This window comes from Centrocercus urophasianus, unplaced genomic scaffold (genome assembly GCF_019232065.1).
Source record: "Centrocercus urophasianus isolate 14NV4802_14NV808 unplaced genomic scaffold, USGS_Curo_1.0 seq_15, whole genome shotgun sequence".
NCBI classification, from domain to species: Eukaryota; Metazoa; Chordata; class Aves; order Galliformes; family Phasianidae; genus Centrocercus; species Centrocercus urophasianus.
The window spans coordinates 11359830-11371900 of NW_024884697.1; the positions used below are offsets into that span (position 1 = coordinate 11359830).

General features: G+C 42.5%; 1 protein-coding gene across 2 annotated transcripts; it reads left to right on the forward strand.

The window, feature by feature from the left end:
- The first annotated feature begins 3336 nt into the window (after positions 1-3336).
- Positions 3337-12047, forward strand: PMPCB (peptidase, mitochondrial processing subunit beta). Of its 2 annotated transcripts, none has more exons than XM_042815663.1 (13): positions 3337-3443; positions 5353-5493; positions 5791-5877; positions 6304-6433; positions 6809-7007; positions 7670-7749; positions 8257-8369; positions 9028-9171; positions 9717-9880; positions 11215-11300; positions 11396-11484; positions 11682-11757; positions 11853-12047. In XM_042815663.1, the coding sequence occupies exons 1-13, from the start codon at positions 3354-3356 to the stop codon at positions 11915-11917; spliced, it is 1464 nt and encodes a 487-aa protein (XP_042671597.1). In that variant the 5' UTR covers positions 3337-3353; the 3' UTR covers positions 11918-12047. The 2 variants fall into 2 exon arrangements, with proteins under 2 accessions (XP_042671597.1, XP_042671598.1); XM_042815664.1 differs by having other exon boundaries at positions 9720-9880.
- Positions 12048-12071: the final 24 nt, after the last annotated feature.

A 12071-nucleotide genomic window follows, 5' to 3' on the forward strand; every position in this document is an offset into this window, starting at 1 on the left:
GAGCAGCAGGATCTTTTAATTCTTTTTTTAAAAGTTGGACATTGTGTAACACAATCTCTCCCCAATGTGGGTTCTAAAAAAACGTGAGTTGATACCACAGCCTCTTCCTCAGCTGCAGTTTCCTGGCCACTCATTTTCATGAAACATAGGAATGACATTATCTTTTAGTACTCTGTTTTCAGTTTGGTCGCTAATTGTATAGTAATGAGCACAGAAACCTCATTTCCCCAGAAAATTAGCTGGAATTGTATAATTCAGACCATGTTTTATTACAGGTTTTGGTGCAATTCCTACCAGTTTGGACACAAAAGCCTGCTCAAAAACCAAAAGTGCTGTACTGTTCATGAGGAATGCTGATCTAGAAGAGCTACTTAGTATAAAATGCAAAGCTGCTCTTTCTTAGGGTGAAATCTGTAGTCTGAATTAGAAAGAACCAGACTGTCATTCTGAGAATCTCATCTCTGTCATCTACCCATTTCGTAAGGCTACATGGCATCCTGAAACTTGCATGGAACTGTTTATGTACCACGTAGATAAATGCAGGATAAATTACAAGGACAAGTTGTTTATTCAGAACTTCCCCTGCTAATCCTGGTCCTCCTGTTTCATTGTTGCTTGAGTTAGATGTGTAAGAGATATAAAGGAAGGTTTCTCCATTGGAAGCTGCAGGTAAAACTGTTTACCTTAACCATAGAGATATTGTGAGCACCCTTTGTTACAATAGCCCATTTCTAAATAGTCTAATTGTAAAAAGATATTGTTCAAACCATTTGAAAAGTAGTGTTTCAGAGATACTTAGATTGTGTTTGTATATTCAGATCGTACAGTTAAAGCACCAGTATCTGTTTTCTTTTACTGCATTTTTAGCTGAATAGCAACATTTCTTGATTTGAAGCTGCATCTCTCTAATGACCTTTGCTGAATGCTAACTTTTAGATTGCATTTACATATGAGACATTGCTATTTTGTTAAGTAGGAGACATAATATGAGGATAATCAGTTTATCTTAAGCTGTAATTCTCTGTCTAGCAAGGATTCAAATTTCTAGGATAGCTAATGGCTCAGTGAAGTCTGGTAAAATGTCTTTGAGATAAATCTCAGCATAATGAGATCAGTTAGATCTAACTGTAAAATAGAAGAGAAGCTTAATTTTAATTTTCAAATGCACAGTTTGATGCTTTGCTTTTTTACTTTACAGCTTGACAGAGATGCATCTGAAACAAGGAATGCTGGAACTGGAATGATCTTTTGAATATGCATAAACTAAAAAGGGAAAAACCAAATGGGAAAAAAAAAAGAAAAAAAGTGTGGCTAGCTTCATGTAGAGATGGATTTTCTATTCCACAGAAACTAATTTGCCTCCAATGCAAATTCTCTGTTGAAAGGATGTGCCTACACTGCAGCTGAAATGCTTCAGACATAGGTTATGTGGGTACTAAAGCAGTATGGGCAGTAAAAGAACAGTAACAGTAAAAATTTAAATCCCAGAGACTATAACAAATGTAATCAAGGGCTCTGTGTCAAATTCAGAAACACCTGGTTTCTTGGTATTTAGGTTTGTATTTTAATAAATGAGTTGACAACAGTTTCCACTTTCATTTTTAAATGTGTGCAGTACATTGTGCTTTTGGTTTTTTTACTGTTATAATGCAGTCCTTGTGCATTTCTGTCCTTGTGACAGAAGCTGGATCCCCTCTGCAGTATCAAAGCTTCTGCTTAAGCACACAGCACATGCAGTGACAGTGCAAAGGTTTTAGGGCATTCAGTATATTTTCACTGTGAAATGCTAAGGGATTTGCCTACACACAAAAATATTCCAGAACAACAACATGGTATATGTTGACTTTTATATATATGGTGACTTTTCTGGCATTGCCCCGTGATTTGGAGTCTGGCAATGTAAATAACTCTGAATAGCCTTCTCAATCATTAGCTTCTGAGACAGCTCAGGAACTACTATCAATTGTCACTGCTGTGTGTGATTTGTGGTAATAGTGTCACCTGAAATCTACATTAAAATTAATATTTCAGCGGGAAGGAACACCACTTCTGACAGCTCTTATTAATTAACTCTGAATGACAGGATCTTGGTAGATGTAGGAGATAGCTTACACTGAGCACAGAGATCCTCAGTTCTCACCACTTTTGAGACTCAACATCCTCACAGAGTTGTGGGCAAGAGACAGAGGGACTGAGGGCTGTAGTCCCTCTCTTAGCACTCAGCTCTTTCAGATACTGGCTGCATATATTGAAAAGGAAAACATGAGGCACAGAACACAGGCATGAATGGCCTTCTTTCTGGAGCAGCGCAGAACAGCAGTAAAAAAGCTTTATGGTGTCTGTACTGAGGCAGAGGTTGTGACAAGTAGTGTGCTTCAATGTGAGGCAGAGGGGAGATCCCGAGTTAAGAAAATAGTACAAAAAAAAAAAAAGTATACTTCTGAGAGATAATTTGATAAGCTAAGTAAAAAGCCCTTAAATCCAGCAGAAAAAGTAAACATTTTAAAGAGGAAATGAAAACTGACAGCACTGCTTTCTGCTTGTCTGTGCATGTTTATCTACACCCATACATCCAAAGCATGCCCAGAAACGTGGAATGCGTGGCTCTGAGATGGAACTGCCTGTACTAGCACACCGCTAGAGCCCTTCCCAGCCCAACCCTGGCTCCTTCCAAGGTCCCTTCTGGCAGGCCATGTCCAGTGCTGGGCAGCTTTGGTGCCTCAGTGCCCAGGGACCGCTTGCAGCACGGCTTACACAGGGCTGCCCCCTGTGTCAGGGACTGCATCTCCTGGCATGAATGAAGCCTCCTGGTAGTCCAGCCTCTTGGACACGTTCCTTATGTTCAGAACTCTTTGTGAAACAAGATTTCAGATTTTTAGCCTGGCCTTACCTAGTTGGATTGACTCTGCATGATGAGAAATGCCACAACGAGCTACCCTAACTCAGTGCTGCATGGCGACAGGAAGCTCGGCAGGCATCAGCTCTACACACAGCACTGCACAGAGAAAACATCCAACTTTGCGTTAGAGAAACTGCCGATAACAGTTTATTAGGAGGAAAACTGACTTTCCTGAACAGTGCAGTTCTGCGGAACAGCATGAGGAGGGGAGAGCGGTTAAGCCTGTTTCACAGTTTACAGCCGACCAGCTCTGGAGCAGCTGACCTTGAACATGGCTTGCTCGAGCATCCTGATATTAACTACAACCATTGCTTTTGTGAAGAACACAGGCTCCTAGCTCCCCGCAGCCCGCGCTGCACAGCGGCTCACCGCACCGCCGCCAGCCCCATTCAGGGCGCTCTGCGCCTGCGCAGCGCCCGCCGGAAGCGAGCCTCCGCCCCGCCGGCTGGCGAAGATGGCGGCGTCCACGGGGCGCTTAGCGGCGCGGCGGCTCTTCCTGCCCTGGTGCACCCGCTTCGTTCGGCCGTCCGGCTCTGGGAATCGGGTAGGCGGCGGAGCGGGGATGGAGAGGGGAATTCTGGGCGGCATCGGCGCTTCGACGGCTCTCTGCGCTTCTCGGGCCGCCGCAGTGAGGGCGGGGGGCTGTAGGCCGCGTGTCGCGGTGCACGACGGGAGTTGTAGTCTTAGCGTGGGAGCCGAGGCGCTGGAATGGCGGGAGTGTCAGCGCCCGGCTGCGTGCCCTCAGGGGCGGGGGGTGTCGGGAGGGGTTGTGTGCTTTCTGTGCGGCCCAGGAGGCTTTTGAGACCAACTGAGCAAACAAAGCCAAACCAGAGCTGGGCTTCTTCCCTTTGGAGAGGAAAAGTCTCTGGAAAGACCTCAGGCCTTCCAGTACTTAAAGGGTGCTTATAAACAGAAGTCAATTTCCTGCAAGGGCAGACAGTGATATGTTTTAAAACTAAAACAGGGGAGATCTTGATCAGATGTAAGGAGGAAACTTTTTATTCAGAGGGTGGTGAGGCCCTGGCACAGCTGCCCATAGAGCTGTGGGTGCCCCATCCCTGCAGGCGCTCAGGGCCAGGTTGGACGGGGCCCTGGGCAGCTGAGCTGCTGGGGGGCAGCCAGCCCACAGCAGGGGGTGGGGATGGGTGGGCATTAAGGTCCCTTCCAACCCAAGATATTCTATAATTTCCTAATGATTTTTTAATGTTAATTTCTTGTGACTTTTCTTCTGGATTAACTACAAGGTGGCAATTTCAATATCTGGCTTTATTCTGGACAACAGATGACTGTGACTTGCAGTCTTAGACACAGGCCCCAACATTTAGTTGAAGGGAAGCAGTTGCAATCTAATTTATTTTAGTTGCCTTAAAATGTATGAGCAGCAGTTGAAGTCATTTGGTTTGTTCAGCCCAGAGAATGGGAGGGGAGCTTCCTCATAAGGAGAGCGGAGGGGCAGCGCTGATCTCTGCTCTCTCTGGTGACAGTAACAGGACCCAAGGGAACAGCATGAAGCTGCGACAGGAGATCCTCAAGTTGGATATAAGGAAAATGTTCTTCACTAGAGGGTGACTGGGCACTGGAGCAGGCTCAATGGGGCTGTGGTCAAGGCACAGAGCTTGCCAGAATTCAAGAAGCATCTGGTCAACAGTCTCAGACATGTGGTCTGGTTGTTTTTTTTTGGTGGCGTTGTCTGGAGCAAGGAGTTGGACTCAGTGATCCTTGTGGGTGCCTTCCAACTTGGGATATTCTGTGATGCTTGTTTTTTTTTTTTTCCTTCTGAGTTGGTTAATGTATTCCTGTGTGAAGTACTGACGAATAATTTTGAGAGAAAAATATTTTTTTAAATGCATGTTTTAAAGAAGGAGCCATGAACTTACATTTAAGTTCAGGAATACATTTTAGGAAAAGCGTTCTAGGATAGGATAGGACTAAAGCCCTCAGTATGGGAGAGAAATGGACCTGTTGGAGCGTGCCAGGAGAATGGTCATAAAAATGATCCCAGAGTTGGAACATCTCCCCTACGAGAACAGCCTGAGAGCCGGAGCTGTTCAGCCTGGAGTAGAGAATGCTCTGTGAGACCTGAGAGTGGTCTTTCAGTATCTAAGGAGGGGCCGTAAGAAAGAAGGGAGCAGACTCCTTTAGCAGGGTCTGTGGTGATAGGACAAGGGGAAATGGTTTCAGACTAAGAGGGAGATTAAGACTGGATGTAAGGAAGCAGTTTTTAACAGTAAGGGTGGTGAGGCACTGGAACAGGTTGCCCAGAGAGGTGGTGGATGCTCTGTCCTTGGAGACACCCAAGGGCTGGATGGGACTCTGAGCACTTGATCTAGCTGTAGGTCTCCCTGCTTGTTGCAGGGGAGCTGGACCAGATGGCCTTTAAGGACCCCTTCCAACTGAAATGAATCTGTGGTATAGCTTACAATCTAAGTATGACTGATGTCTTTTTCTTACAGTGTGTACATGTGGGAAGAGGCAGATTCAGAGCTGCCCAGGCAGCAACAGAAGTAGTCTTAAATGTTCCTGAGACTCGTGTGAGTCCTCTGGAGAATGGCTTGCAGGTAGCTTCTGAAGACTCCGGGCTTTCAACGTGCACAGTAGGTAACCTGTAAAGGGGATGTTTTTTCATAACTTCCTGTTTTTTTCTTTATGGAACTTTGTTGGAGTCTATAAATGTTTATTAGCAATTGTTCTTAAAAGGAGCAGAGAAATAGGATTCATAAGGCTTTTGCAAGTGTTTTGCAATGAGAATTTTGCCAAGATCTTTTCTTTTTTCTGGTTCACTTAAAGAAAAAGCAATTTAAAAGTAGGTCTTAAAAATCTTAAGTGTAGTTCATAGAGGAAAAACAGCAAAGTTGCATTATTGATTGATAAAATTATTATCCCCCATTGAGGTTGGACTTTGGATTGATGCTGGAAGCCGATATGAAAATGAGAAGAACAATGGAACTGCTCACTTTCTTGAGCATATGGCTTTCAAGGTGAGTATGAGTACTGGCTTAAAATTTACAACAAATTTCTAAGTTAGTTATCTTTAGAGATCAGTGATAGGAACTTAGAATTGTCTAAATACAGTTTACAAATCAGGGGGATTTGATTTTGGTTCCACATAGCAAAGCCAAATTTTTAGTCCTGTGTAGCTGATACAGAACTATAGGTTTGTACCAGGTCTACTTTTAACTTGCTGTTTATTTTTTAAAATGTTCTTAGAAGACACAAAACCCAGCTTTTCATTTTAATTTGTGAGCATAGTGGGATTTAGATCTTCCTAAATATTGGAGAGATTAGTATGCCAGTATTCATTTCAGAAGACTTTCTCTTCACCTTGACTTTGGCAGACAAGCGGTATTAATAGTCAGCAAATGGATTCAAAGGTTCAGTTTGACTTCCTTATTGTTTTGTTTCAGGGTACAAAAAAGAGATCTCAGTTAGACCTTGAACTGGAGATTGAGAACATGGGAGCTCATCTGAATGCGTATACATCAAGGGAACAAACAGTGTATTATGCAAAGGCTTTTTCAAAAGATTTACCAAGAGGTAACTGCTTTTGTTAATCTGAAAAGCAGCAAAGAGTAAAACAAACATCCAGCTCCTGGTGAAGCATGAGAATGATTCTTTTACTGCCTGACAATCCCTTCTTTCTTGGGCAAAAAGTACTTTATTAAACCTATAAGAATGTGGGAAGGGTTGTTGTGGCAGAAGTGATGTTGATACTACAAGTGTTTCTGCAGGACTTGCCCTTGGAAGTGCCTTTTGAGCTTGTACATTTTTTAAATTTTTCAAGTTCCAAACAGCAGCTCTTATGAGTGAATGTTGGGCCACCCCTGCTTTGAGCTGAGTTTTACTTTTGGAACCAGATTTTTCTGGTAGTCTGAAAATTCAGTTTCCATTCCCATCTCTGTTTTCAATTAGCTGTGGAAATCCTCGCTGACATAATCCAGAACAGCACCCTGGGAGAAGCAGAGATTGAGCGTGAGCGAGGAGTTATACTCCGAGAGATGCAAGAGGTTGAGACCAATTTACAGGAAGTTGTCTTTGATTACCTTCATGCCACAGCCTATCAGAAAACAGCCCTCGGAAGGACAATTTTAGGACCCACTGAAAACATCAAGTATGTCCAAGTTTGTGGCCATCTTCAACTGTGGGGTAACTTTTCTATATTTAAAAGATTCCTGTGAAAATGCAGGGAATGACTTTAGTTTAAATGTTGGCCTTGGAAGATACATGAAATTGCACTGAATGTGATTGTAAGAACTTCTCTGTTGCCCCTTTATGCAGTCATAAAAGTGTACGTGAACTTCACGTGTCTACTGCACACCTTCCTTATGTGCCATTATTTTTGTTATTTGTTAAAAGATGCAAACTTGGAAGTGCTCCTTTTTCCCACCAGTCAGGTGTTAGGCACTGTTGTAAATAAACCTGCGTTTACACTGCTCTTTTCTGCACTTGTTTACAGCAGTGCAGATGAGGAGATCACCAAACGTGCTATTGTAAAACTGACTTGAGATCATTGGTGGATCCTGGCTCCACCTGACTGAGATCAACATGGAGTAGAGTTGTAATTCTTACTCCTTATCAGGAAGCTGTATGAACTCTGAAAGACAAAATATATGAAGCTCCTATTTCCTCTTAAGGAAGTTGCCCTGTAGCTTTTTGCTCTGTATGCTGGCAGAACTTATAATTGCTTTGATACTGTATCATTCTGTACTTTTATTTCTTCATCTTGTCATAAACTTTACTGACATGGTAGTGATGATTCCTTGACTGTTGCAGATCCATAAACCGTAATGACTTGGTGGAGTACATAACTACACATTACAAAGGACCCAGAATAGTCCTGGCTGCTGCTGGAGGTTGGTATGAGTTACTCACCCTGGATCGTGTGAAACTGTACTGAAAACCATGGTCATTTAAGTTCCTGGGAACAACACGGTGAATTGCCTGTTGTTCAGTAGGTCCCAGATGCTCATTGTTAGCCCTGCCTGTTCAGTTTGTGCCACTGTAGCCTTTGGACTTCTGTTCCCTTTTTCCCTCAAGTACAATTCCAGAAACATTCTTAAATCAAATGGAGAATTGAATTGGAGGGTGAGGTCATTGTTCTATGTGAGCTTGAAAAGGAGGGCCTGGGAGGAGGTCATTGTGAAAAGGGAGTAGCAAAAAAAAACAAGAGAAAAAATGTTTAGGCTTGAAATTGAGAGCGGTTTGATTTGGAATATGATTGTGATTTTATGCTGAGTAACAGTGCTGTGGGCAATCTGAAAGTGTGGGATTAGAGGGCGGAACCTTACTGCTTGCTAAAGCAATTTAAATGAAGTGTTTGCAGAGTAGCATTACAGAGTTTGTGAAAAACCTTTGTTCAGGGGTCTGTCACGACGAGCTACTTGACCTAGCAAAATGCCATTTTGGTAACTTGCCATCTGCTCCAGAAGGAGGGCTGCCACCCCTTCCACCATGCAGCTTCACAGGCAGTGAGGTAAGCTGCTGGTGGCTTTTTGAGCTGCCCTTTATCCCTTTATTTATTATTTATATATATTATATATATTGTATTACATATATTATATTATATATTTATTATTATCAAAGCACAACTGACACATGCAGATGAGGGCTCAGTTGTTTTGCATGCAGTGACAGCAACAGGGGTAGCAACAGGGGTACATAGTTTCCAAAGCAGCATTCACTCACCAACTTCTTTTTGGCAAGCCTTGCTGCCACTGCTTTCTCTGCCCCATCGATTCCTGGAAGAATACTTCCCTTACTCCTGCTGCTGCTTTCCTTTTGTTCCCCTGCCTTAACCATTGGAACATGTCCCCTTGTTGGGGGATATGGAGGCATGTGTGTTACATTCCAACTGTATTCAGATACTGAAAAGTCATTCTCTTTCCTTCCTGCTCTTTCTATAAAACAATTTGTAGTGCCCTCTGTGTGTAGGTGGGAAAGTGTTACAAAATGTCCAGAGTGCAACTAATTAAGGCTGATGTAAAATGTAACTTTGTGCCCTTTAATTTTTGGTTCCGAGTGCCTGCTTTGGGATGCTGGTGTAGCGAAGATGTCCGTGTATGAATGCTGAACTTGTCAAGCACATTACCAAGTGCAGGTTGTACTGCATCTGCTTTCATGTGCTCCCACAGATCCGTATAAGAGATGACAAGATGCCCCTGGCGCACATTGCCATCGCTGTAGAAGCAGCTGGCTGGTCTGACCCAGATACCATTCCTCTTATGGTAGCAAACACTCTGATAGGTAACTGGGATCGTTCCTTTGGAGGAGGAGTGGTAAGTGGACCTGCAAGCACCCTCCTTGTAATGAGGCTGGTGAGACTTGCCTGATGGGGTTCCGCCAGCACAGGTGGATTTGAGCATATCTGAGGGTGGTACTGTTACTTCATGATATTATTTCTGAAGGTCCTTCATTAAAGCAGGATAAGGGAAACCCAGCTGGAAGTAAAAAAGGATTTGTTGCCCAAGATCTATGAGAATCTTAGGAAGTGGTTCTAGATCACTAAAATAGAGGTGATTTGAGGCCTGCCAGTCAATAGCAGAGTGGTTCATCCTTACACATTATCAGAATGTGTGGGTATTGCCAGCTGTTCCTTTCTTGAACCTGTGTAGCTTTATGATTTTGGCTTAAAATCTGGGCTGTTATTTGGAAGTGTGAGGTTACATGCAAGGGAAGAAACTGTGACAATGAAGAGCTGCTAGTGGACTACGTAGCCTCTGCTGGACCTTCTGATACCATTGCATGTTCTGTCATGATAGAAATGAAAACAACTCTAACAAGCCTTCAGAAAATTCATGAAATGTGTTTTCTCTTGCCTCAGCAGAATTTATCCAGTAAACTTGCTCAGATTGCCTGCCATGGTAACCTGTGTCATAGTTTCCAGTCCTTCAACACCTGCTACACTGACACAGGGCTGTGGGGGCTCTATATGGTCTGTGAGCCATCAACTGTACAGGACATGGTGCATTTTGTTCAGAGAGAATGGTAAGCAAACAACTGTTTGTCTAAAAAAAACACTGTTGTGGACAAATATACTTTACTTTAGGAAAAAAAAAAAAGGAATTCTCTGAGGAGAATATTTCTATTTCTCTGCTTTGGCTTGCCTGGGAAAAACAACTGTATCTGGTTCTGAACTTCAGTGCATGAGATGCACATTCCCAGCAGCCAGTTTCTGGCACTTTTACTTAGGATGAACACTTCTGGGTTTAGGTTTCTTTTTCTCCCCTGGAAGAATAAGTGTGAACTGTAGTTAGTAGCAGTGCTTTTACAAGGAAGATAATGGCAATGATTTTCTTTCTGACTTTCATGTGAGAACAGATATGAAATGTGTCAGACTTTTTAGAATGCTGCTAAGCCAGCGTGCAGTGCCATGAACTGCATGTTTGACAACTGAAAGAGTAAATATTCAGCATAATGAATGGACAGTTACCTTTAAATACTGTCACCAGTTAATGATTCTGCAGTTACTGTCCCACGTGACACACCAGGTATTAGAGTACAGAGGAGAGTGATGTGAAAAGTAGCTGAGCTGTTACATACAGAATCTTGAAACCTGGGACTATAGATAATTTCATTCATCTAAAACCTTGTATCTAAATTGAAAACATGATCATAGGTGCAATTCTAATGCTTGAACTGAAGATGTAATTGGAGATAGACATGTTATTTACGGGCTTGAAGTAGATGAATTTGAAAGAAAACAAAATGAGTGTTTTTCCATCGTGTAGCACTTATTTACCATTATTCTGAGATCTCTGTAAATAGCTCATAGGTAAAAACATCATTGCTGTAGCTGTCTGTATGCTGCAGCTTAACACCAGAGAAGCTGTGAGCCCTTCTTGTGCTGAAGTAATGGGTTAAGAGTACTGCATCCTTCTGTCCTTCTAGTAGTCTTCTCTATGCAGTGTGATGTAGTTACACTGTTTGCTATCTTACCAAAAGCCAGGAAGTAATGGATTGCCTTCTGGGCTAATTACCTCTAATTGCTTGGCTCCTGGTAGCTTACCAGCAGCCATTCTCAAACTGGCAAGTATGGACCACACGTGGCTCAACACATTCACTTAATGAAAGGAAACAGCTCATCTAAGGAGAAAAGCTTGATCTTAGGCTGAATACTGGTATGCTTCCAAAACCTTTCCTACTTTTATCATGCTGCTTCTGCATATCCTGTGGCTTGTTTTCATATCAAGTTCTCTTATCAGCTCTGCCTATAGAAGAGATGTGCTTGGGTAGATTGCCTGCAGTAAAGAGGCACACAGCCCTCTTGCACGCCTCAGGTCAGCTTTAAGTAATGCTTTTGGATCTAAACTATTTTTCAGGATAAGACTTTGTACAAGTGTCACAGAAAATGAAGTAGCTCGAGCAAAAAATCTTCTGAAGACAAATATGCTGCTGCAACTTGATGGTGAGACTTAGAGGTTTTGTTTGTTTTTTGTTTTTTTTTTAAACTTTCCTGCATTTGTATGCTGATAAACTGAAGCTTATTTTCTCCTGGTTTAGGCTCCACCCCAATCTGTGAAGACATTGGAAGACAGATGCTGTGCTATAAGCGCAGAATTCCAATTCCAGAACTTGAGGCAAGGATTGAAGTAAGTACCACCCCTGTTGTAAATTTTTAATTAGGCCCCTACTGCAGTAATTAAGTTTGTTAATTGTTATAGGAAGTACAGTACAGAGGTTAGACTTTTTATCAGAAAGTTTTAAGTGTTTTGCCGCCTTTTCCTCAGGGCTGCTAATAACTTTTTGGCCAGGGTTGGTAATGAAGATGTCTCTCTAATTATTTTAGGCTATTGATGCCCAGACTATTAGAGAAGTTTGCACAAAGTACATCTATGATAAGCATCCTGCAGTTGCTGCCCTGGGTATGTAGCCAGGTTCCCCTATTGTAACCCCCTCTACAGCTTTCCTTAACAGTTCAGAATGTGTCATCTCATGGTCAACTTTCTTTGAATTCCAGGTCCAATTGAACAACTTCCAGAGTATAACAAGATCTGCAGTGGGATGTATTGGCTTCGTGAGTAGTGGATGATAAGAACTTTCAGTATGTTTGAGCTTCGAAAGAAAAAAAGAATTAAGAGGCTACCACTATCTTCTTCTTATAGCTTTTGAGCTGGGAGAAAGGCATTTGAAAAGATTAAAACTCAAACACCAACTGTAGTCCTGCGTATTTGTATAC

Excerpts from the sequence above, each read along its gene's own strand:
- PMPCB (XM_042815663.1), top strand. The coding sequence starts at position 3,354 with ATGGCGGCGTCCACGGGGCGCTTAGCGGCGCGGCGGCTCTTCCTGCCC. Across the intron at positions 6,434-6,808 it reads TTCAAAAGATTTACCAAGAG|CTGTGGAAATCCTCGCTGAC; the intron begins GTAACTGCTTTT and ends GTTTTCAATTAG. Across the intron at positions 7,750-8,256 it reads AGTCCTGGCTGCTGCTGGAG|GGGTCTGTCACGACGAGCTA; the intron begins GTTGGTATGAGT and ends ACCTTTGTTCAG.